The sequence below is a fragment of the Schistocerca gregaria genome, chromosome 3 (genome assembly GCF_023897955.1).
Source record: "Schistocerca gregaria isolate iqSchGreg1 chromosome 3, iqSchGreg1.2, whole genome shotgun sequence".
Taxonomy (NCBI): domain Eukaryota; kingdom Metazoa; phylum Arthropoda; class Insecta; order Orthoptera; family Acrididae; genus Schistocerca; species Schistocerca gregaria.
The window spans coordinates 104,336,304-104,361,616 of record NC_064922.1 but is presented as its reverse complement, the minus strand read 5'-3'; the positions used below and the strand labels follow the sequence as shown (position 1 = coordinate 104,361,616).

Below are 25,313 nucleotides of genomic sequence, written 5' to 3'. Positions count from 1 at the left end.
TACAAATGATCGTGTTAAACCATTATCTATCGAATGTTTGATAGTAGTTTTCCACAGAAAACATCGTTTGCAAAGACCCAGGAGCGCACGGGAATATTATGAAACAGTTTTAGTGTTATCTTTACATACGCCTTACTACTTAAACTTTAGACAATTTATTTGTCACTATTACCCTATACGCTTTTCCATTACAGAACTTCATGTTCTCATTTCCTGAGAAAAGTATGAAACTATACTCCTCATAAAACAAGTTGCTTAAGAATTTAAATCTGTTTCCGCTACATGAGACTTTGTCACAGCACGTATTAGGAAACAAGTAACAGATAACTCAGACTAAGAATTCATAATGTTATTCTGACATTCTTATACAATAACAGACGACTATACGAACTTCTGTACCAGAGATATGGGAAGCCAGGCTGTAAACATAGTTTTAAACATAAGAAGTATAACAGTATCCATAGAAACGAAATAAAACTTTTTATAACCTCTATATATTTAAAAGGGAATAAAATCTTAGTATATTTTTAATTATTTTGGAAATATATTGTAATTTTTGCAAGTGTTATTATCTTCTTATCTCCCAATTCCATGCGTTTTAGTATCCAAGAAAAATGTCTGAAGTAGATGATCTTTTGAAAGAACTCAATTACGAGTTTAATAAGCGAGAATTTACCATCAAATGCTACATCAACAATTTAACGTCTCCTGTAGGTAAGCATATCAAAACAGAATATCTTTCATACTCATTGTAGTGCCGATAGTGACGACATCGATATAGAAGAGCGCCACCATTCAACTCCATATGACATACTATAATAGAACTGCAGTTGTACGCCATGTGGCTGGCCTGTGATCTAAGCATAATTTTGGCAAAAACTGGTCTATAATTTTAAACCTAAATCCTGATTATCTACACAAGGGTGAGTAGTCCATATGACATTTCCCTCTCTAAGTGTCTCATATATGGGTGTAGTTTTGCTTTGATTTGTGATTTGATGTTTCAATTAGTCGTAAGTGACTATTTTATATCATTTGTTGTTATTTGCAACATAGATCAGTTCGATACCATATTACGTTTCATTTTGAGGTTTATATTGGCCCTGTGTAATTTTTGTCAGTCATTTGTTGTCTTGTCTTCTAGTATCTATAGTTGATATATATTACAAGACCACATATGAGAACTTTATCATTTTGTATCTTTACATTTAAGGTTAATTGTAGAAGATTTTATTTTATTATTCCATATTATAAGGCGCCAAACAAAAGGGAACAGTGAAGAAACTGCGATACTATAGCCGTGTTATCAAATGCACATATGCAACAAAACTGATGCGACTTGGTCGCCATTCGAGTGGCGGCACCGAAATTATGTGTGGAAACATCCAAATTCCTGTGCTGCCACTCGAGTCATGCCTGTTTTAGCCATGACAGATAGATAACAGTCGCTTTAACTTCGGGACACCACTTTCCTTCCGCAACCCACGATTTGCATCAGAAGCAAGACAAACACTTAGCATTAGGGACAGCTCAGCTGAAACGAGAATAACCAATAGCAATAGAGGGTAGCAAGATGAATGCAACATTGGCACTCTTTGAAATACTGCAATTCATGACATAAGTTCATGACTTGTAGAAAATAAATTAATACTTAATCACAGTAGGACTCCATTTTTACATTTTCTAACACATAATTTAACAAAACCCAACGTTTTAATTTCACCAAACAGGCATATGATTAGTGAAACTGAACGGTTCAGATTTAATGGTGGTCAGATAGGTAGTAAACTGTCATGGAAAGCCAAATTCAGGATCTTGTTAAAAGACTTAATGCTGCCATTTTTACTACTGGAATGGTATTTGAAGTGAGTGAGTGTTGAACACGAAAAGTAGCCTACTTTGCTTATTTTCATTTGCTTTTGACGTATGGTATTGTATTTTGAGGTAACTCTTCCCATTCTCAAAGGATATTTTTGGGTCAGTGGTGGGGTTTTTGTGCATAATTGGTGTAAGTTTTCGAACCTCTTGTCGACCCCTGTTCATTAATCTGGGAATTCTGACATTGGCCTCTCAATATATATATATATATATATATATATATATATATATATATATATATATATATATATATATATATATATGTATGTATGTATATAATTTACTGACGTGTGTTGTAAATAATATAAGCTTATTCCCAAGAATTAGCAACTTTCCCTCAGTTAGTACTAGGCAGAAATCCAATCTGCATTTGGATTGCACTTCCTTTACTCTTGTGCAGAAAGCTGTGCAGTAAACTACTGCATCCATTTTCAATAAACTACCACAAGAATTCAAAAATCTTAGAAGTAATCCACACACTATCAAATTGAAGCTGAAGACTTTCCTCATGGGTCACTCCTTCTATTCTATCGAAGAGTTCCTTGAAAAATTAAGCTGATTCCTGTGTTACATTGGTGATTGGGTTTACAGAAACTTATGGCTTGTCTTCTTTGGATTCATAAACATTTTATTTTATCTGTTATTACTTTCATGTTTTAATTTCGTGCACTGACACGTTCCATACCCTTGGAAATTTTCTCCTCAATTTGATCATACGGAACTATACATGTAAAATAAAAAAGTAAAATAAAGAGCCAATAGGAGTGCTTCGTTTCAGATGAGCTCATATGCAGCCTGGCAGAAACATTTTTATTTTTGTGTTCTATGGGTGCTATGGCATATGGAACAAATGCAAAATGTTTATGTGTAAAACACTGTGAGGACAATTTGTCATAAAATTATTCATGGCATAATGTATTTTTTTCACTGCAGTTATTCACTCCCAAAGGCGAGTGAAATAAAACTTGCACCAGAGTTTCAATCTGTGAGTGCTCATGTTGATGGCTTCTGCATCTGAATATTCATAGTCTTATTGTAAAGATCCACCAAAAACTTGAACATGTAACACGTCAGCCTCAATTGCAAATAGAAACCAATCTTTACCCAAATTTCAGCTAAAACAATTTGGCCTTTTTTACAAGCCAGTGACACTAAACTATTGTATGCCAAAGTTTCGCCATGTCAAGTATAAAACTGTAGCACGGTAGTACCTATTCATAAATCTACATCACTTGGGCTGAAAATGATTAAGCTAAAATAATATTTTTGGTTTGAATATTGACTATTAGTTTCGATGATTTCCTCACTGACTTTTATGTTTATAACATGTAGGTTCTTGAAGGACAGTGGAAGGGAAATCTTGTGGATGCAAGCACTGCAACGATATATAACACACCAGTCAAATGCAGCACAATATGTACAAACTGTTTCCTCAAAACTCAATTTGTTCGAAATTCATTGTCATGTGTTCACACAAGAGTCTTATATTTTTCATTGTTTCTGTTCTACATGCAGAATGGAAGCGGGACTAAATTTTTTTGAGTAACTATAGTGTTTCAATGGATAATGCTATTTATTTGATAGAAATTGATGTTCAACCCATTTTCCTTTGCGGATGGGAGCTGGTGTCACAGCAGTTGTCTATGCACTCTATATTTCACTTAAACGTTTACGTTTGAGATAGTTCAGTGAATGCAGGTTGCGTCTAGTGAAAAATTACAAATTGAAAATTTTCAAATTGAAAATTTTCAACATGTGTGCATATGTGATTATTCTGCTCTGTGCTAACTGTTATATTGGAAGAGTCTTCTTTATTTTGGGAACTAACACTCTGGAAAGCAATAATAATTTATGCACATAAAACCTTTGACATTTAATGCTAATTTTATGCATTTGTTTGCTTCTTAGTGTTGCCAAGAGACATCCCCCCCCCCCCCCCCAATCAATCTAAATAGACCAACAGAAAATTGTACAGCGTGAGTGATGTAAATATGCAAAGGAGGAACGACATCAAGCTTCTTCAGCAGTCATCAGTTTTGCCTCAAATAGTGAAATAGTTATCTGAATCATGTGATAAAGACCTTCCAGAAGATGGACTACATACATGAGGAGTACTACAGTATATCCAATGTAAATGAAGAGTTGTCACATCAGTTTGCAAAGACAATAGTTTCTGCTGTTCTTAAAAAATGTGACTCAGCTTAGAGGCCTCTGAATTGATGCTTGACCTTTATTCAACAAGAGAATATGATTATGTCAGTGTTATATATGATACATTTATGCAATATGTATGTCCACTGAATTCCACTAATTTAATGACTGGTGAAGTTATGGGTAAATGCTTAAATAAGATTTTGTTTGTGCAGTATTCTCTTGAGACATCAGTGGTCGCTTGATGATCACTTGATGTTAAGTCTAGTATGGCCCTTGAAGTGAGAATTCTGAGATCCTTACTCACAGAAACAAAAATAAATGCAAATACAATAATCTATTTGTCATTGAAGGACAGTGAACTAGAATTGTGATAAATCATTCTGCTTAACAAACATTTATATATTGACCCTTGCATAGAAGATAACAGAAACCAGTCCCTTTTTACAATGCTATTTATTTATTGAAATATCGCAATTGCCAGTTTTGAATGGACAGGTTTTTAATTTCTTAGTGTGTGTGTGTGGTGCTTTACGTTATGTGCATACATATACATCCAAAAAAAGTGCATCATACAATTTTCGCAACTGCAAGATCGTAAGCAGTCTCCACTGGAACATAATGTCGCGGATTTTTCATCAGTACCACCATTGCAAGGAAGTTTTAGCAGTTGGGAAAACTAAAGGCGAAAGGTAATGTAAAAAGTGAACTAGCTGTCTGAAGATAAACCTCTCGGTTCAAAACTGGTAATGGCGATATTTAAATAAGTAAATAGCACTGTAAAATGTGGCTTATTGCTGTTATCTTCTGTGTGAGAGTCAACCTGTATTCTGTACACAGTCATGAGCTCAAAATGTCGGTTTTTGACAAAATAGCATTACGTTTATTTTGTTTGTCAATGTGAATTAAACATTTAATTTTAGAATGCACTGGAATATTGTTTTGTTACAAATAAAATTATGATTTAAATCTATAACCCATTTGTTGTTAAAATTCATTTTTATGGGAATCATAGCTCAAACTTTGTGCATTAGTTATTATAATAGTAAGTTAAAATCATGGCTGAAATATAGGAGGGTTGGAGCTTAAACAGTGGCAACTATTTATTCACCACCAATACAAAAGAGTTACATGTTTGCACCTGTTAATGTCCTTCAGAGTAGTCAGCAGCGTTGTGTAGAACCAATTGCCATCGATGTGGAAGGCGCAGTATACCGTTAACAGAGCCTGTTCAACATTGCTTAACTTCAGTGATCTGACAGGAACTGATACCACCATTGTGGCAAGGTTACTGGGCGATATTCACTGAAGTGGACATAAAATGCGAAGTTTGATCATCTTAGTCCCTGGGCAGATGTTACTATTAGTGCCAATTGTTCACTTTACCAAATGATGATAGTTAAAATGGTCAGCTCTTTTGCTGTGATGTAGTCAATGCTTAATAATAAAATTTTCTGTAAGCAAGTTAGTTCTCAACCGTATGATTATGAGTAGTCCTCTACAAAAGTCGTATCTAAGTTCATACTCAAATGTGACTGCCTGTCAGTGGCTTTCAAGTAGTGAGAATAAGTTTCACAAAGGTTTTAAGGGAGAAACCCTTGTTTTGGTCTTAACAAGATGGTTTACTGCACTGCCCCCTGGCTTCAGTCAATGCCTGTTATAAGCTTGTGTAGTGGCATCTCCCTTTATTCTAATCTCCTTGTTGCATCTACTATGTTCAGTCACAGAATAATATGAGAAAAAATTACTGAAAAGAAAATGAATCAAATGTCATAAAAGAAGATCTGCAGTTGTAATGCATACCACCACATACAACACGACCTTAAGGATAAATTGTATGAAGTACTAGTGTCACAAAATATACTTTAGATACGTATCTCAAGCAGTTCCATAAGCAGTTATGTACATGCGCAAGTATCAGCAGTAAATCGAGATGGTTATCACAAGAACACTAACTATTTATCAGAAATAAAACGAATAGAAGGACACAAAAAATGTCGACAGGTATAGTGGAAGCTGTAATAAATAGCATAAATAAAAAATATCATAATACCATTGAAGCTAGCATGGTAAAACGCACTTTTGCTATGTAGCTTAAGTGGAGACTGTAGTTCACAGTTACAAATATACATACATACTGTACTAGAAGTAAATCTAAATGATTGCTGATATCACTAGAACTTTCACCATTTATTGGAAAGAAACAGAATAACCAAATTCTCTACAGCCCTACTCAGCACCATGACACAAAGTGCGAGTTTGTAAAAAAGAACATAATATTTATCACAAGGGAAAGAAAGACTGACAAATCGACGAAATATTGTAATTCCTGCTGAAACAAAGATACATATCATCTTTCTCATACACAACAGAGATTAAAAATGTATTTTCTCTCAAATTCAAAGACAATATGACACCAAATCACGAATAAAATAAAAACAAATTTCAATTCAAAATGTCCATTAATAAGTTATGTCACAGCAACCATTACCACTAAGTCACAAGTGAAAGTCACTGGACAGTTTCACAAGTTTCTCTTTATGCAAAGAAGAAACTGCATGACATAAAAATGAATTTTGCTGCTAAGTAAATGTTTTGACAGTGAATAAATTTCGAAGAAGATACTTTATTTGTTGAAAAACAAACGATTTTTCACATTGTAAACAGCATATATTTGACTAATTAACGATCTTATTCTGGTGCATACAATGCCAGGACTAAGCAAATTTTTTCTGGGTGCTGAGAATGGTATTCTTATATATTTTCATGATTCGCACACTGGACTCGGACTCAGCAGGACCATGGTTCAAACCCATGGCGAGCCATCCCGATTTAGGTTTCTGTGATTTCCCTAAATCGCTTCTGGCAAATGCTGGGATGGTTCCTATGAAAGGGCATGGCTGACTTCCTTCCCTATCCTTCCCTGTTCCAGCTTCCTCCCCCCCCCTCCCCAAATCAACCAAGAAATGTTCATGATTAAATTAAACTATGGAGTGTGGGGTCCCAGTAAAATATAAAACTTTTTGTTGTAGTGTCTACACCACTAGACATTCCTTATTGTATAAGTTCACCAGTTTTACCAGCATGTTGTTGTCATCTGCAGGTCATATAGTCATTACCACAGAAAACTGTCACTTCGATAAATCCCAATTTTTCAACTGACATCTGATCGCCTTATATATGAAGAAATTATAGCTACCTAGACATTACAATAAATAGTTTTATTCTTGTATGTGTTTCTTACTTGGACTCCAGTCAGACTGCACCAGTATCTATGCAGTTTCACCTGATACTGATAACATAATCAATCGTCGAAATTTTGTGTGCAAAAATGCAATAGTGAACTCGAATGGATACATTTCATGGTGATGTTTATCAATCATGCCGAGTGAATCCCAACAATTACGTTCATATTGTAGCTAAACAAGCTGTTCCTCAAAGAAAATGTAGATTTTTACTGGAGATGTTCATGGAAAAGATGTTCATGAAAACCACGAAAATTAACGTTATTTTGGAAAGCAATTGGTTGTATAAAAACAAAAATCTCGCCGCCCCCCCCTTTCTCTGTCCGTATGTATGTTTGTATGTGTATGTGTGTCTTCGATTTTGATGAAACTTCCCACAGCATAAGGACATATTTCAACGTCACAAAACGTTTGTGCATTTGTATGCCACAAAGAGCAGTTCCTTGGTAATACATTTAGTGTTGTACCCTTTCCTATGGTGTATTTACTTTCACTAGCTGAATTTACTAAAGCTTTGTTGCTACAGCGCAGGCCTGGATCCAGTAAAATGTGAATAAACTACGAAATATTACCATGATGTAATGTAGTCAAGTCTTGAGGATATACTTGACCCTTCTTTCTGTTTTTTTAATCTTATTTTGTTCGTATTTGTTCGTTGCATCTGCTCGGGGCGGACGTCGTAATACATCCTTTTAAGATCTTTGTTGATCGATTAACTCAGTTTTTTTTTTATTACAGAGGGCAGCTAACCCTCTGACCGAACACGCTGAGCTACTGTGCTGGCAAATCAACTGAGCTACGCAAGCACGACTCACGCCCCGTCCTCACAGCTTTACTTCTTTTCAGTCTTATCTTTAAAGCCAGATATAGTGATTCAGTTTTTCTCCATTGCTTTCACATGTCTTCTTCTATCACTTTTAATGACGAGTAACATTGAGGCAGCAGATATAGATACACTAAAAAGCGATCTTCTAATCAGTAGCAGTATACGCTTAAGTGCCAAAGAAACTGGTATAGGCATGTGTATTCAAATACAGAGATATGTAAACAGGCAGAACACTGCGCTGTGGTCGGCAACGCCAATACAAGACAACGAGTGTCTGGCTCAGTTGTTAGATCAGTTACTGTTGCTGCAATGCCAGGTTATCAAGATTAAAGTGAGTTTGAACGTGGTTTTATAGTCGGCGCATGAGCGATGGGACAGCATCTCCGTGGTAGCGATAACGTTGAGATTTTCTTGTGCGACCATTTCATGAGAGTACTGTGAATATCAGGAATACAGTATAACACAAACCTCTTACATCTCTATAGCCATAAAAAGGATCCTGCAAGAACGGTACCAACGACGATTGACGAGAATTATTCAGCGTTACAGAAGTGCAAACCTTTCGCAAATTGCTGCAGATTTCAATGCTGGGCCATCAACAAGTGTCAGCATGCAAACGATTCAACGAAACATCATCGATATGGGTATTTGGAGCTGAAAGCATACCCTGTACTCTTGATGCCTGCACGACACAAAGCTTTATGTTTCGCCTGGGCCCATCAACACCGACATTGGACTGTTAATGACTGGAAATATGTTCCCTGGTCGAACGAGTCTCGTTTCGAACTGTATAGAGTGGGCGGACGAGTATGGGCATGGAGACAACCTGTTGAATCCATGGCCCTGCAGATCAGCAGGGGACTGATCAAGCTACTGTAGGCTCTGTAATGGTGTGGGGCATGTGCAGTTGGAGTGATTGGGACCCTTTATACGTCTAGCTACGACTCTGACAAGTGACATATGTAAGCATCCTGTCTGATCGCCTGCATCCAGTCATGTCCATTATGAATTCTGACGGACTTAGACAATTCCAGCAGGAAAATGCAACACCCCACACGTCCAGCGTTACTACAGTGTGGCTCTTCTGAGTCTGAACACATTCGATGGCCACCAAGCTTCCCACACATAGACATTATTGAGCATATTTGGGATGCCTTGCAAAGTGCTGTTCAGAAGAGATCTCTACTCTCTCATACTCTTACGGATGTATGGCAGCCCTGCAGTATTCATGGCATCAGTTCCCTCCAGCACTACTTCAGACATTAGTTGAGTCCATGCCACGTGGTATTGAGGTATTTTTGTGTGCTCATGGGGGGCCTACATGATATTAGGCAGGTATACCAGTTTCCATGGCTCTTCAGTTACTGTCAGGACAAAAGAATATAAAGGTTTCTGTAAATCACGAAACTAAACGGATTAGTTTAAACTGCAGCTAGCGTAGGTGTAATATGAGAAAGGACAAACTTCATTGTCACAAAACAGTTGTGCATTAATACACCACAAGAAGTGGTTCTTTAGTAATATGAGCAAAACTATTCAGCTTGCTAGCTGCATGGATTCAAAATAAAAAAGATTTAGGTATAAACTAATCCAATTGAGAACAGGGGCATAAACGACAGGAGATAACATAGAGAACACTATCACAGCCTAGACACTACAAAATATATGCATAATACATTCACTTTTGTTATTGTTGTAAAGTTTTGTGACACAACTTCAGAATTAACGTTAGAAATCATTATAATTCACTAAAAGCATTAAAAAAAATATAGAAATACTTTTTTGAAATATTTGAAACCTGAAATGTGTGGCAGTTAGAGCCAGATTTCAATTTTTAAAATTGTATCTGTTCTATTTTTATGTAAAAGTTGTCAAAATGTGGATAATGTATTTTTCCAGCAAATTCATAACTTTCGATTAAACTTAAAAATTGTATAAAAATATTTTATTTTTTAGAAGTTCAGCTTAAGATTTATTTTGTTCATTTCATCATTTACTTTCCGTAGCATAGACAATTCTTTCACTATATGCTTATGTTATGGAAATTAATATCCCATATGCAACTATTTCAGAAATTTTCACACCATTACTACCAGCACAGTTTAAAGCATACTCTATTTGTCACTTGATATTTTCCATTTTGTAAAATGTTCAGACACTTGAACAGAGTCAAGATTTTTTATTTTTTTTTGGAATTAATCCTTGAGCAGACATACTGTGTTTTATAACATGAGGGGTACACATTGTATTTCATACAAATGTAAAGTATATTAACAAGATTAATATGTATGAGCAAAATCACATTTTAAACTTAGTTTAATTAAACAACAATGAAATAAACATACATTATATGAACTACATCACTATTTATTTAAGCAATAGTTTAATTAAACAGTAATTTAATTAAACAATAATGCAGTATAAAGGTGTTACAACACTGTAACAACCGACTCTAAACATTAAAAATTGCAGTTACATTAGCTAGCAACGACCCACTTCTTTGATACTAATTACCTTATAGATTACTGCTTCATTGTGGGATTATTCTGGTAGATTGGAATCTGGGTCACTTTCTTGCATGGATAGTAAGTTTTTTCACCTATCTCGAAGTTTGTTTTCTATTACTGCACTTTGTTTGGACGTCTAACAAAACAACTTACGACTGTGGTAACTGACGCAATAATGAAGGAATACATGTAGGTTCACAACTGTAAAACAACAATAGAATGGAAGAAGACAACATTATTTGTGGTTGGCGCACTTTATACATAGGCATACCTGCTCGACAGTTAATCTGACTTTGCCATAAAGGTCATCTGTATTCAAAGCCATATTTTTTCAGCTTTAAATCATCAATAAGTTAAAAAAATTATTTTATGCTGAATTATTTAACTTACTTAAAATTTCACTAAAGTTAAAAATGTTCTTCTAGGTAAGTAATAGATGAAGGAGGAGGTAACTTAGACCATCAGTAATCTTCTAAGATGTTTGCTCCAGTGTAAAGTGGGACTGAGAGTTCTCCAAGTCTAGGTTTTCAGTGTGCCAGTGAAAAAAACTGACAGAGGTTTGGCGTTTTAAAAAGGACAAGTAGGGTAGTGCTGATCAAACGACTGTCCTGTCAAGAAAAAAAGGTTGGCAACCCCAGGTATCATTATTTTTGTGATGGTATAATATGTTCTAGAATTCTGCTACAAATAGTAGTGTATGCCATCAATAAGTTGTATTACTTTTTCTTGTAAATGCATGTGATCTTTGTTCTCATACTTTAATTGGAAATATCTGTCTCCTAAAGGTAGCTGGCTAAGTTCTAGATAGTAGTGGACATTATTTGTAGTCCTATATGGGTGCTGATAGTTATATCATCGATCTCACAATGGAGTGGTATGTAAATGGTGGCACCATTCACTGATTTTTCTCATTAAATGAACATTTGAAGACAAAATTTAGGTTTTTCTCTCTCATTTTGCTGTTCTCAGCCTGGAACTACATTGCTGTATGAACATAATTTCACAGTGACTGCCTTAACATAAGATTGAGTCTCTCAGGGGTTTCGAAGGAGTCTTCTATGAAAAAATTTGAGCAACAATTAACTGTAAAAATTCATACAGTACAAGTGTGGTAGGCTAATGAGTTTTGATACCTATTATCGTTTGAACTTTTCTTATCTTCATTGAATAGTAAATAGTGTTTTAATGCAGCTTTGTCACATTGTTTGTACAACAAAGGCAATCTCTCTCTTCTTCAACTGTTCCCTTTGCTACAATTTTTCATCATTCATGAATCATTTTTCTTACAGCAATTCTCCACATTTGCCTTGCCTCAGTTGAGAAGCTCTATCTTCTGTATTTGCACTATTTATAATAATATTTAGCATTAATATTGACAGGGATCTGTTTTAAAATAATTCTTGTGTCCACACAGCAAAATAATGACTGATACATGAGTTGCATTTGGAGAGCACAGTATAAATTGGTTTTCAAAATAAGTACATGGCACATTCCTAAGTACACTTTCAGAAATCTTTTTTATAAGAATTACATACTGTCAAGTATTAAAGTTTAAGAAATTATAGAAAATTTTTATGGTATTTAATTTTGATTGTAATAACATAAAGCAGGGAGAAAATATGTCTTCGCTACATGATAGCTTGGTTTTACTTCCTATTTTTCTATAATGTTTTGAGATTAAAACATAATTTCCTTGAAAATTTTACTTAACTGCGAAATGTATATATAATTAATTTGAGCATCACTATAACATAGGTCTGTGTGATTTATTAGCAATAGTAATAGTAAGGGATTAAGTTAAAATCAGCCAACTATTTTCATATCAGTGTTCCGCATAGGAATATGCTGTTATATCAGCAAATATGATGTCTGATTGCTGCTATTTGTAACAGACTGTAAACCAGTACTTGATTATAATACTGTGACAACAAGATATGACTCTTCTTTCAAGACACGTTGTTGCACACAAAAAGCTTCTTAACCTTCTGACTACAAACAGTGTATTGTCAATACCACACCTCGAGTTTCAAAAAGCAAGAGTGTACTTAATTCATTAGACCATGAACCACAGACTGTTGCTATATTCTGCGATCTGTGAAGGGCACTAGAGTGTGTAAACCAAAACATCCCTTTTAGTAATTGGAATATTATGATTTAACAAGAAATGCTACAAAATACTTCAAATCTCATGTCTCTGGCAAGGGAAAAATGGTGTGAATACGAAAGAATCTTGTGTTAAGTTATTAGTCATTATCAAACTGGAAACTATTTACATATAGTGCCTCACAAGGCAACGGTTTTGTATATATTAATGAACTTTCAGCAGCAACATTACCAAAGCCCATGTTTGTTTGATTTTCAAATCGTAGAAACATTAAAATAAATATCAAATCAATTTAGTTTTTGAAAGTCAAATAATGAAATTTTCATGGACATTAATAAATGGCTCCTATCTATTTATTTGTCACTAAACATCGTTGTAGTATTAAAAGGGCAAACTATATGCAGTTCATAAATTGTAAGAAGTCCACTGCCCCTCAGTTTATGTCTAAAAGATGATGACAGGCAACATAGGAGATTGGCAGTGCTATGTTTTTGGGACCATAACTTTATAATAAATTCAATTGGGAGGAGCATACTACAGAGTTACTAAATCACATAAGTAAATCTTCATTTGCAATGAAGATATTGTCAGAAATATGTGATATAAAAACTTCTCTTACTTTCATTTCATAAAATCATAAGTGAGGATTTTTGTTTTGTGATGGGGAGGGGGGATGGCTCATCAAGGCAAGCTAAAGTTTCCAAGTGCAAAAGAATGAAGTATATTATTTCTGCTGTCGACTCAAGGATGTCCTTCAGACCTGTTCAAGAAGAATGTACTAACTACTGTTTCCCAATATTTTTTTCTTTAACGATATCTATCATAGATAATTCACTTCTTTTCTAAACCAACAACTCAAATCACTGAATACTACTATAAATGAGAATAATCTTCATAAAGTGTTAAAGTAATGCACTTTGGTCCAGAGATGTCTCCAATATTCAGGAACAGGGATATATAACAACTTGCCAGTGGATACAAAAAGTTTAACTGCTAACAAAGAGCAGTTTAAGAGAAAACTGTATGATTATTTGTGGTTAATTTCTTCTACCTCATTGCTGAATTTTTTAGTTGAATGTATTGATGTTCATGTATTATCAATAGTCTCAAATAATTTGAGTGTTCTGGAAAATCTGGCTTCTTCAGATCTTCAGTGCATTAATGTGATCAATGTAACTAATTGCTGTAATTTAATTTTTCTCTTGATGATGTGTGGAAACATCAATGTAAGAACTATCAAATGCACTTCAATGTACTGTACATTTGCATGTTTTGTGGTATTACATCTTAAATAAAATAGGCTCTTAAAATATTTCGACATTTCTACATTTCTGAGGACAACTTCTTTTAGGCTCTGTGAAAGGGACTTCTTTCTTTTTTTATCAATATGTATTATTTATTCCTTTTTTATGACATGTTCTACATCCTAAAGGACTTCTTCAGTGTGGATCTATGGTAAAATCTAATCTTTAATTTCATTTTATTTTTGTCTGAAAGACAGATCGCTGGCGTCTGCATGGCTAAAGAAACTGGCCAAGAGCAATTCATCTCTTAAAGAAATGAGCCTGCGAAATGATCTAGCCCGTCAGCTTGCAAAAATTGTGCAAGTTGAGAAACGCCTTATTCCACCTTTCACGATGTTTCCTCCAGTGGGACCACTACAGCCATGTTTATGTCCATCAACTACTGTAAGTATATGAGAATCTGGACAACATATGAGATCAGAAGTAATGTTCATTATTCTCCTGTACTAAGCTGTATTTTCATCAGTTCAGTATTTGTATTTATCATTGTCATTATTATGATGGTCATTCAATAATTAAACAGAAAAATTGGTCTGGAGTAAAAACTGTTGGTAGGGCAAGTTTACTACTTTCGTGGCTTTAAGTTGGCATCCCTGGGACGAGCCCTGCTCAGCTGATGTATCAACATTGTTTTGTTTATAACCTCAAAAATACATTTCAAGATGGTAAGTCCACTTAAAACATGCACATTAGTTGAACAACATTCTGTTATTCGTTTTTTACTTGTTGAAGGCGAGAAACCAGTGAATGTATACAGTAAGGTGACTAATGTTTATGGTGAGGGTTGTGTGTATCGTGCAAATTTTTAAAAGTGAGTAGAGCAGTTCAAAAATGGTCGTGACTCACTGACTGATGAACACCATTCTGGCTGACCAATTGCAGTTTCAAATCCCTCTCTTGAAAGTCGAATTATTCGAATTATTCGTGCAGACTGCTGTGTGACTGTGGAAATGATAGTTGATAAGGTTCAAGTTAGTACTGGTGCAGATCATAACATTATCTATAACAAGCTGAAGTACCGCAAAACATGGACAAGATGGGTCCCAAACTAGTTGATGCAGCTACACAAGGAAACAAGGTTGAGAGTGAGAGCTAAAGGAACGTTATGAAAGACAAGGTGAGCATTTCCTCAACAAAATTCTAACCTGTGATGAAACTTGGATTATTATGACCCAGAATCACAAAAACAAAGCATGGAGTGGAAGCACACCAACTCACCTTTCAAGAAAAAATTCAAAACCCAGGCATCAGCAAGAAAAGTCATGTTGATGGTGTTTCGGGATGCTGAAGGTCCAGTTTTTTGTGCAGCATACAATAAACAGCCATTACTACTCGTATTTGCTTTTAAACAAGGTAATACCAGCCATGAGAGAGAGATGTTGTGGATCTCAGTGGACAGGTGAGATTTTCCAGCAAGACAATGCACGTCCGCATATTGCTCATCTAAGCTGTGAAACCATGGACAAAATGGGCTGGGAATATTGCCTCATTCTCGTAGTGATTTCCACTTGCTTGGTGCACTGAAGGAGGCTTTATGTGGTTAGACGTTCCAGGGCAATGACGGAAAAAAGTTTGTGGAAAATTGGTTCAAACGTCAAAATAAAGAGTTCTTTGCAGTCAGAATAAAAAAAGCTTGTAGCCCATTGGAACAAGTGTGTGAATATTTAGAGGGATTATATTGAAAAGCAGAAAAGTGTTTTTAAAAATAAAGACATTTTTATCCAGACCAACTTGTCTCTTTAATTATTGAACGACCCTCATGCAAGGTTTTCATCATGATCACCAATACCAAAATTGTGTATCAAGAGAAAACCATTGGATTGCAAATGAATCCTTGTGGCTAAAGGGTACAGACAAGACATGTAAATTATTTTCTTTAATTGAGTCAATAGCACATTCCATTTTTAGATGAGGCTACTTTGAGAATAATTGAAAATTGACTCATGTTTTGATGAGTTACTAATGCAACTACATATATAGTCAAATGTCATCATTGTTTCCAATTACACATTCTGGAAGTGCAGACTCTGATGAGAGCAGCATCCTCTGTCTTTTTACACATAATTAGGGGAATTAGGTAGGCCACAAGAGTATTGCAACGTAACATTACTCTTCTGAAGATCTGGAATGTACACATGAGCATATAATATTTCTGTAGAAAATTTAGTTTCTTCCCTACAATATCTTCAACACACATTTGTACAGTTACTGCTTCATACAGAGACCAGTGATGATGATGATGGCTGTCAGGATCATGATGTGCAATTGGAAAATGAAGCAATAATTTCAGTGCTTATAAAATTCCTTTGTATTAATGGTAGAAACTGGATCACATTGCTGCTCATATTAGATGTCATGGAAAAAATGTGCCAGAGATGTTCTGGTGTGCTGTGACATACTACACCAAGAGACTAGGATATTGATGTTCGTTGCTCCTGCAAACCTCGAACACTCAACCTTCCCATAATCAGTTAAGATTTTGCAGCACCACTGTCCCATGAATGCCTGTCAACATAACTGATATAAACGTCTGGCTGCTATACGGAAGATTTTGGCTTTAGCCCCCTACTGCCAAACACTGTCCATGTTAGGACTGGAGCATCTTATGGACAAAAGAGTAATTATTAGAAAGAATGATTGCAGCTGCAGTTTCATAAGCAAGTATTGTGGAATGTGACACTATAGCCTATGCATGTGTCAACCAGGTACTATCCTAAAATGATCTCTAATGCAGATCATGTAACAATGGTCAGTCAGAACGCTAAAGCCCAATATATATTGCAGTGCTAATTATTTTAACGATATAAAATGAATTATTACTGCCGTATATACAATATATCCAGCACGATATCACTGTCATGTTCATATACCAATAATAAGGATAATTCTAAACTTCAACCATTCCACTTCTCACAGCATGACAATACATTATTTCTCAACTTATAACAGTTTGTGGGTGTACATGTACCATGCAGGCAATAGTATAATACGAACACACACTTGCAGTTGGTAAACACTTTAATACTCTGAATCTTCACAATTATACAGTATGAATACAACAGGGCTAGTCAGAACAAACTGAGGTCCAAAGACGTTAGCTTGCAGAGACCAGACTATCGATTGTGCAGAGGTAGATGGTCGCGACAGAATCTCCCCACCCAGGCAGTGTGAAGCAGAGCAGAGGACAAGCAGAACAGGCAGTATCTTCAACACACTTTTGTTCATGTGTCTGTTGGTTGGCAGCACTGGTTGACCAGTAATGCCATGGCAGGACCCAAAGGTAGGCATTAGTGGACCATTCTTCAATGACAGGAGGAGCTCGATGGTGACAAGAAAGACAAAATAGTCTAGGAGCCAGAGGAGCGTGGAGAAGATGGCCCACATGGGACATGGGAATGTTGAGGTCGCATGTGGGTGGGGGAGTGTGCATGAGGAGGAAAGAGATGGTCAGAAGTACATTGGTATCAATAGATGTGGAAATATTGTCCATATCAGCAAGGATTTGGAATGGAGGGATGAGGATAATATGTAGAAGGAGTTGAGGAAAGGGCGAAAAGTGTGCTGTGCAGGAGACATCAATGTGGAAAGTCACCATGCCGAAGGTAAGCACATCACTCAAAATACTCGTTTGAGATTTTGCATATGGAAGATCTGCAGAACCCTTGATACAGGGGAGTGAGGAAGTGGTAGCACCAGGGGGAGACAATTCACATGGAATACAAACATCAGATGATCTACTGTGGTTATCAATGGAAGGGGGCTGCAAGTCAAGGTACTGGGGGGATGTGGCAACACTTGAGGAGGGATCAACCTGTGCTTGTATGAGGGGGAGGGGTCCTTGTTGAGAGTCCACACTCGCTTGACACATGGAGAGAAATGTCTGTTATCTTGACTGACCTGCTAAGCACTCAGTGTGGTCCTGAGTAGGGGACTGCAAGGCTGTATGGACAGAACCATCACAAAGCATGACAAATTCACATTTGCTGAAGTCTTTGTAACAAATTCTATTGATGAGGAACTGGGGAGGCGAGGAGGAATATGTGACTGAGCAATGTGACAGCAGACACACTCAACAAGTGTAAGGAACACTGATGGAGCAAGAAGAACGAAATCATTGACAAAGTCGGCTTCCTCCCATCTGTTGTCGCAGTCCATAATGGAGATTGTATCTGAATCCTTCAGAGAGGGGCAGCAGAGTGGTGAGGTCGAGACAGATGTAGCGAAACCTACTTTAGGTAACTCAAAGTGTCTCATTGAAGACTGGGCGTGGCAGCTAACTTAACTGTATTGATAGGGTAGGCATGTGTGAGTCCTAGAGTAGCAGTCACTCTAAATTCCAGGCCAAACAACACGCTCAGCTGCCAGGCACATGATAGTCCTGAAACTAGAGTATGACAGCTCATGTAAGACTTAGAAAACTTTAAAGAGGAGGGGTGCAACGACCACAGTATGGAGTGTTCTGGTGGACATGTCATACAAAATTGATGATGCAGAAACAGGCAGTTGGCACAGTTGAGTGTTCAGAGAGAAAGAGGTGTCACATAATAAGCCTAACATTCAGGGTTCTATATGTGCAGTGAACCATTTTGTTCAGCTCAAGGGGGGTGGACACAGTGTTCAAAGGCAACATGCAGTCTACAACATTGTCAGCACCTTTAATATAGCAGACGGCAATAGTACATTACAGATAAGGTCCATGTGCTGGAAGCTATGAGGGGGGAGGCCATCAGTGAGCAGTGAGTTACCAATGAAAACAGTGACATCACACCCCTTTATGTGCTCACAGATGTAAAGTGTAGCCTCATAGATTTCTAGCAGTTCTCTATCAAAGGCTGACTACTTACATTGCAAAGGTGAAAGTTTTTTGGAGAAGAAGTGCAGAGATTGTGAGGTGTTCATGATGTATTGTTGTAGAACAGCCCCAATAAAAGAATCTGTTGCATCTATGGTGATGAAAATACGAATGTCGGCAATCGGATGTGCGAGGGTCACCACATTAGAGAGAGAAGTTCTAAGTTCATTGAATGAGCGAGTCATGTCATCAGAGAATAACTGCTCCTTTCGTGTGGTGGAGGTGCTTTTATCCATGAGAGAATCTGACAAAGGAGCCTGAAGTGCAGCAGCACGGGAGATGTGGAGCCAAAAGAAGTTCATCCTGCCAAGGAAATGGCGTAGGTCCCAATAAATCATAGGAAGAGGCAGGTCTTTAACGAATGGAGCCTGCTCTGATGTTGGACAGACTCTGTCAGAGGTGACAGTATGGCCGAGGAAGGTAATGTTACAGCATCAGAATTATGGCTTGTCTTAATTCATTTCAACGCCATTGTCCAAAATAACTTTGAACATTTGGGTTAAATATTGTTCTTGCTCCTTGGTAGAGGTGGGGAAAATGAGGATGTCATTGAGATAAGCTAAGAAAGCTGATTATGTACTCGTAATCAACAAAGAGTCAATGAACCGTTGACATATTTGGACTGCATTCTTCAGGCCGTAGGACATAAAGCAATACTCAAATAGGCCAAATGGTGTGGTAATGTCAGTCTTGGGAATATCATCTTTATGTATAGGAATTTGATGGTAAACCTTTAGACAGGCAATGACGCTGAAGAATTGCGTGATGTGGATCTGTTGTGCAAAGTCTTGAGTACAGGTAATTCAATAGCTGTCCATCACAGTACATACATTGAGATTGCAATAGTCTTCAGAAAGTCTAAAAGTACATTTTCTTAGGAGATGAGCAATTGCTATCAGACAGGCATATGAAACTAGCATCTAAGACTTCTTGAACTGCGAACGTTTCATGATGTAGTTGTTTGGTGGTTAGCTTTGTACCAGATGGGAGGACCTTCAATCATAATCAGCCTGTAGTGGGCACTTTTAGTAATCATGTCAACCAGTGGCTCATAGGCTGTGGAAGGGGGAGTGTCACACTCAACATTAATGGAATGAGGTTCACTGACTTACTGTGTCCTTGGTGAGGTCAGTGAAGGAGCAGCAAGTGAGTCTGCAGCATCCCCAAACGAGGGTGGCAGTGAAGTGGTGAGGTCATCAACTGTGCAGCGAGTACATGCCAGACTTGTAGATGCATCGTCGATCAGCTGGTAGTGAACGACTTTGATGACATGTAGCATATGTATGTCGTGGTATTAAGTCATGAATTCAGCGAAATGACTGACTAAAAAAGCAGTTAGGGAAGAGCACTCAGAGGATGTTCATACAAGGGGTTTGCAATATACCACAGGAGGGGTGGGAGAGGGGGGTTAAGGAGCATGATTTGTACATACCTGATACATGATGAAGGAAGGTGACAGCGTGAATGTCCAGCAAGAGTTCAAAATGGAGAAGGAATTCTACCCTGAGGACTGGTTCGTCCACATCAGCGACATAAAAGATTCACGAAAATTGAAGCATGGGCGTAAGGAGAAGCTGAAGTATGGTGGCACTGCAGACAATGATATTGGAGCTTTTGGCTACCTGTAGAACCATCGACGAGGGTACAAGGCTTGAAGGATCAAGGGCGTGAAGAACGACTCTTGAAGCTTTACTGGTATCACCAGGAATAATGTGTCAATTGCACGGTCGAGCAAGTAGAGTCTGCCAGTGGTAGAAGATACAGGAAGTGATGACTGATGATGGAGGTGGCACCGTCTTGCGACTGTGTGGCACGGAGTGCCTAAACTAACCTGCACTTGTTATCTGGGAGCTGTGTGCAAGGAAGACATCAGTTCCTTGCGGCATCCCCACTGTAGTGGCTACCAGTAGAAGACTGCTCGACGGCAGGAGGAGCAGGGAAGGGGGCCAGAGCCAGTAGCGCCACTAGCTGCTATCTGCATGGCAGCTCCGGTGTTGCTGACGTCACACATGACCTGACGTGTCTCCTGCACGAGAGGGGAGGCAGAAGGTGGCGATTGGGTCACTCTTGCGATCTTTATCCGTACACAGGTGTCGATGACGAATTATATGGTATGCCCTGTCGGCAAGGCAGAGGATCAGAGACATGTGATATCAATTGGAGTTGCAAGTTTTGTGGTAGTTTTATCAACTACACTGACCACAGGGTGAACACACTGTCGACGAGAGCATGTAGACGACGCCAGAGATGAGATGGCAACTTGTGAATAATGTGACGTCTTCTGGAGAGCGTGATAAACACTTGATAATGATGTTTTTGGCACCAGTGTATTATGGCATAGCGGGTAACGATAGGAGCAGGTCACTGGTAACCTCTGAATATTCACTAAATTGTGTGACATGGCACACAAACCTGATGATGTCATCACTGACGATCCATGTGTATCAAGGATATTACCCACAAGGGCTATCCGTGTAGAGCTGTGGTGATTTAGAATGTGGTAATTTCGATAAACGTTTGACCCTGTCGTTGTGCAGTACGAGAGGCGCCACTGTCTTCTTCTGATGTCTCATTGAGGGGACTGGGGGTGGGCTGTCCACACGAGACACACTGCACAGTGGGCATGCAAGGGGATGATGCAGGCACAAAAATGACGGCCTCGACGTGTGGTGAAACCGGCGTGCGAGCCACAGTGATTCCAGTTTCTAGAGGTATTCGCGCATCCATTGGAAAATGGAGTCATACAGACGTGAAGTTTGGATCATAGTCTTGCGTAATAGTCTGTAGGAGGATATGCTCCTGTTTGATGTGTCCATGTGATAATGCTAACGTAGGCATGTAACTGAAGTGGAAGATGATTTTGGTGGTATAAAGTGCAGCATAGTGGTCGCACCAGGGTTGTATTAATTGTGTGAGGTTAGAGTCTTGTAAAGACGAATTGACGAGGCGGTTGCAGTTGAACTGTACCACTTAACTGATGCACGGTGAGTAATGTCCAGTGTGAAAGACATTGATAAAGTGCAACCTGTCCATCGTCGAACCAAGAATGCAATACCTTCATGTTGAAGACAGCTTTATCTTATAGCTGACTCTAGTGAGAACTGCTGGTAGAATCTTTCATCAGTGTGCCTTCCATCTGCCACTGACTGTTGTCTGTTTTCTGCCTTTTGACTATCTCATATCTTTGAATAATTTTGGTAGCAGTGATGAATTATTATCTGCAGTTTCATTTAATTCTCCACACAGCACTTCATTAAACATTGACAGACTACTATGTCTGTTCCTTTCTCCTGTGAGCTGTGCAGCTGGTCCCGAAGGAGATTCGAGTCCTCCTTCGGGCATGGGTGTGTGTGTTTGTCCTTAGGATAATTTAGGTTAAGTAGGGTGTAAGCTTAGGGAGTGATGACCTTAGCAGTTAAGTCCCATAAGATTTCACAATCATTTGAACATTTTTTTTCTCCTGTGAGGATAAGACAGAAAGGGACCAAATTCACACAGAAAGTGGGTCATTCATTCTACCAGGATCATGTATGTGACGGTTTGTCTGTTTTATACATTTAGTGCGAAATTATATGTTCTTCTGCCTTTAACATCTTTCACATTCTATACATTCTGTTACTTTAGTCAGTATATTAATGCCTTTTTTCCACATTCAGGTGTATAGCATTGATGGCGATTATTACCAGAATGACTTCTGAAATACTGTTATGCATATCCTTGGAAACTACAGCAGAGATTTTATTTGCATCCTGAACATGATCATTCACATTTTTAAAACTTGCAACTTATATACGCAAGTGTTTGTTCCAAAACTTGGAAATGGCAGGAAATGTTTCCATGTCATATATTCAAACAGATTTTAATAATAACGCAAAATTATTTATGTTTATAATCAAAATTTTGATGCTTTCTCACATCTTCTGATGAGATGGTCATTAACATTTTGTTTCTGATCCAGCATCAAGGTATCACCACAGTTCCTTCTTAATGACTGCTTCGCCCTTCACACGCTGTAGGAGTTCCCTGTTCTGGATAGCCTCCCTTCCAGCAACATACACAAAGCCTTGTGAGCTGCTACTCTGAGCTTGACTTGAAACACCATTTACATGTTATATCTAGGACCAGATTACTGTTCTCTTGTAAATTGATTCTTGAATTCCCTGACATTGCAGTAACAGTTCATCTTTGCTAAGTGTGATTCCTTTTGTCAGCATTATTTCTACTTAACTTTCTGGCAGTAAACCCATAGCGATAACATCTGAAGCGTGTCCAAATATGGAATCCTGGTGACAAAGCTTCAGGACAGTTTCTGTTGACTGGTTTCAGGAATCCGTTAACTATTGTTTACACTTTGTAGTATACCAAGAAGCTACAATACTGTCTTTTAGCCACATAAAAAGAGCACACATCCATAGGTTTGCATATACTAGTGCAAATTCAATGTCATCAGATCTACTGTATTTCCAGTTACATTGTTTACTCCATGTAGTATGTTATTTGTAGAGTTTTGCATTGATATTTTTTTTCGGTAACTGTACTGATTTAGATTTTGTTCAGCAAGTCCGTGCATTCTGTGATGCAAGAGCATTATAGAATTTCTCGAAGATTGTGCAGCACCATAAACAGACACGTGACTTTTGCTGCATAGAGCTTTTTGTACCTTTGCATCAGCTTACAGCTTTTACTTTTTCCATACTCTCAGTATGCGACTTTCCAATACATATTCATTTGATAGCTTTGTCAGATAGTAGGTGATTTCTTCCTCTGTACCCTGTAAAAACTCTACTTTTAACTAACTTGGAAGTTTTTCCTTTTTCAACTGTGTGATGAGCATTCTAAATTCCTCTTTAGCAAGAGACGTTATCCTTTTCATATAGGTACCTCATCTCATTCATTAATGTTTTATGTTTTTCTGTTTCTGCTACAATGTTCCGAAGACTGATTTCTTAATATCAAATGTGCTTTATCCTTTGATTTCGATATCCATTTTAGGAGAATCGTCTGTCACTTCTCTGAGAATAAGATTGTTTAACCACTCATAATACAATCAGTTACTGTTACTTATGGTTTTTCTTGGTGCGCATCTGATGGTTGATGTTAAACTTTCAACTCCAAGCCATGTTTGAGTGTGTAGATGATAGCAATAATGATGGTAATAACGCATTTGTGCCCATTGAAAACGACCATCTGATAACAGGTAAAAACAACTTAAACAGAATTAACTAAAACGACATTTAGGTGTCTTCAGTTTAGATATTTATTCTCTTGCACTGCAATAAGCTTGTTCATTTATTTTATGAACAGCAATATAACATCGATTTGTCTTAAGTACATCCTGTTGTAATGTCTCCTTTTTTTTGCAGCCAGTAGCATGCCCTGCTGCCATTCCTACACAGAAAAGGTCGAAACCTTTGCTACATAAAATTTCGAGAGATGGTGGTGCATTTCTGTGTGGTCAGCCAATCCCACCCTGTGGAGTCTTTTGCTACGTCGCTGTTGTTGGTGATGAGGATAATGCAGACACAGATTAATCCGTCTTTCCAGGCGATTATCAATATGCAGTGTACGATAACTAGCAACCTTCTGAGTCATGTCTGTGCTGATATATTGTAACAATTTTGAAAATCACGTCTGTAATATTGTTATTTTTATTTTCTTTGTAATAAATTCAGTAACTACCTCTTCAGAAAATATGTACATTTCATTAGCATATATGCATATATTTTCACGTGTAGATCATTGTGAGTAGACTAGTCTTTACACGAGTCAGCAGTGAATGCGATAGAAGTATTGTGGTAGCATATCTGAAAACCTCTATCAGTAATTCTACGAGGGTCACTCCAAAAGAAATGCACACTATTTTTTTTTTAAATCCATCTTTTATTCTACATGTTTGAAGTTTTACAGTGTGTAGATACATCCTTTAGGAACAATATTTCCACATAATTTCAATTCCTCTCAACTGCCTTACGCCATCTTGGAACCAGTCCCTGTTTACCCGCACGGTAAAATACTGGACCAACCTGTTGGAGCCACTGTTTGGCAGTGTGCACAATGTAGTCATCGTCTTCAAACCTTGTTCCACGAAGAGAGTCTTTCAGTTTCCCAAAGGGATGATAGTCACATGGAGCCAGGTCAGGACTGTAAGGCAGGTGTTTGAGTGTTGTCCGTCTGAGTTTTTTGATCACTTCCATGGGTTTTTGACTGACATGCGACCGTGCATTGTCGTGCAACAGCAAAACATCCTGCTTTTGTCGATGTGGTCGAACACGACTCAGTCGAGCTTGAAGTTTCTTCAGTGCCGTCACATATGCATCAGAATTTGTGGTGGTTCCACTTGGCATAATGTCTACAAGCAAGAGTCCTTCAAATCGAAAAACACCGTAGCCATAACTTTTCCAGCAGAAGGTGTGGTTTTCAATTTTTTTTCTTGGGTAAATTTACAT

The 25,313-nt window shown here is 37.6% G+C and overlaps 1 protein-coding gene across 2 annotated transcripts; it reads left to right on the top strand.

Annotated features, from left to right (window-relative positions):
* The first annotated feature begins 404 nt into the window (after window positions 1-404).
* Window positions 405-24,558, top strand: LOC126354087 (uncharacterized). Of its 2 annotated transcripts, none has more exons than XM_050003470.1 (3): window positions 405-714; window positions 14,209-14,399; window positions 24,231-24,558. In XM_050003470.1, exons 1-3 carry the CDS (start codon window positions 615-617, stop codon window positions 24,396-24,398), a joined length of 459 nt encoding a protein of 152 aa, XP_049859427.1. In that variant the 5' UTR covers window positions 405-614; the 3' UTR covers window positions 24,399-24,558. The 2 variants fall into 2 exon arrangements, with proteins under 2 accessions (XP_049859427.1, XP_049859429.1); XM_050003472.1 differs by having other exon boundaries at window positions 451-714; window positions 14,213-14,399.
* The last annotated feature ends 755 nt before the right edge of the window (window positions 24,559-25,313 follow it).

Bases quoted from the DNA above. Each gene is read 5' to 3' on its own strand.
- LOC126354087 (XM_050003470.1), top strand. From the start codon at position 615: ATGTCTGAAGTAGATGATCTTTTGAAAGAACTCAATTACGAGTTTAAT. The intron at 715-14,208 runs GTAAGCATATCA...TTTGTCTGAAAG, and splicing joins CAATTTAACGTCTCCTGTAG to ACAGATCGCTGGCGTCTGCA. The intron at 14,400-24,230 runs GTAAGTATATGA...TTTTTTTTGCAG, and splicing joins GTTTATGTCCATCAACTACT to CCAGTAGCATGCCCTGCTGC.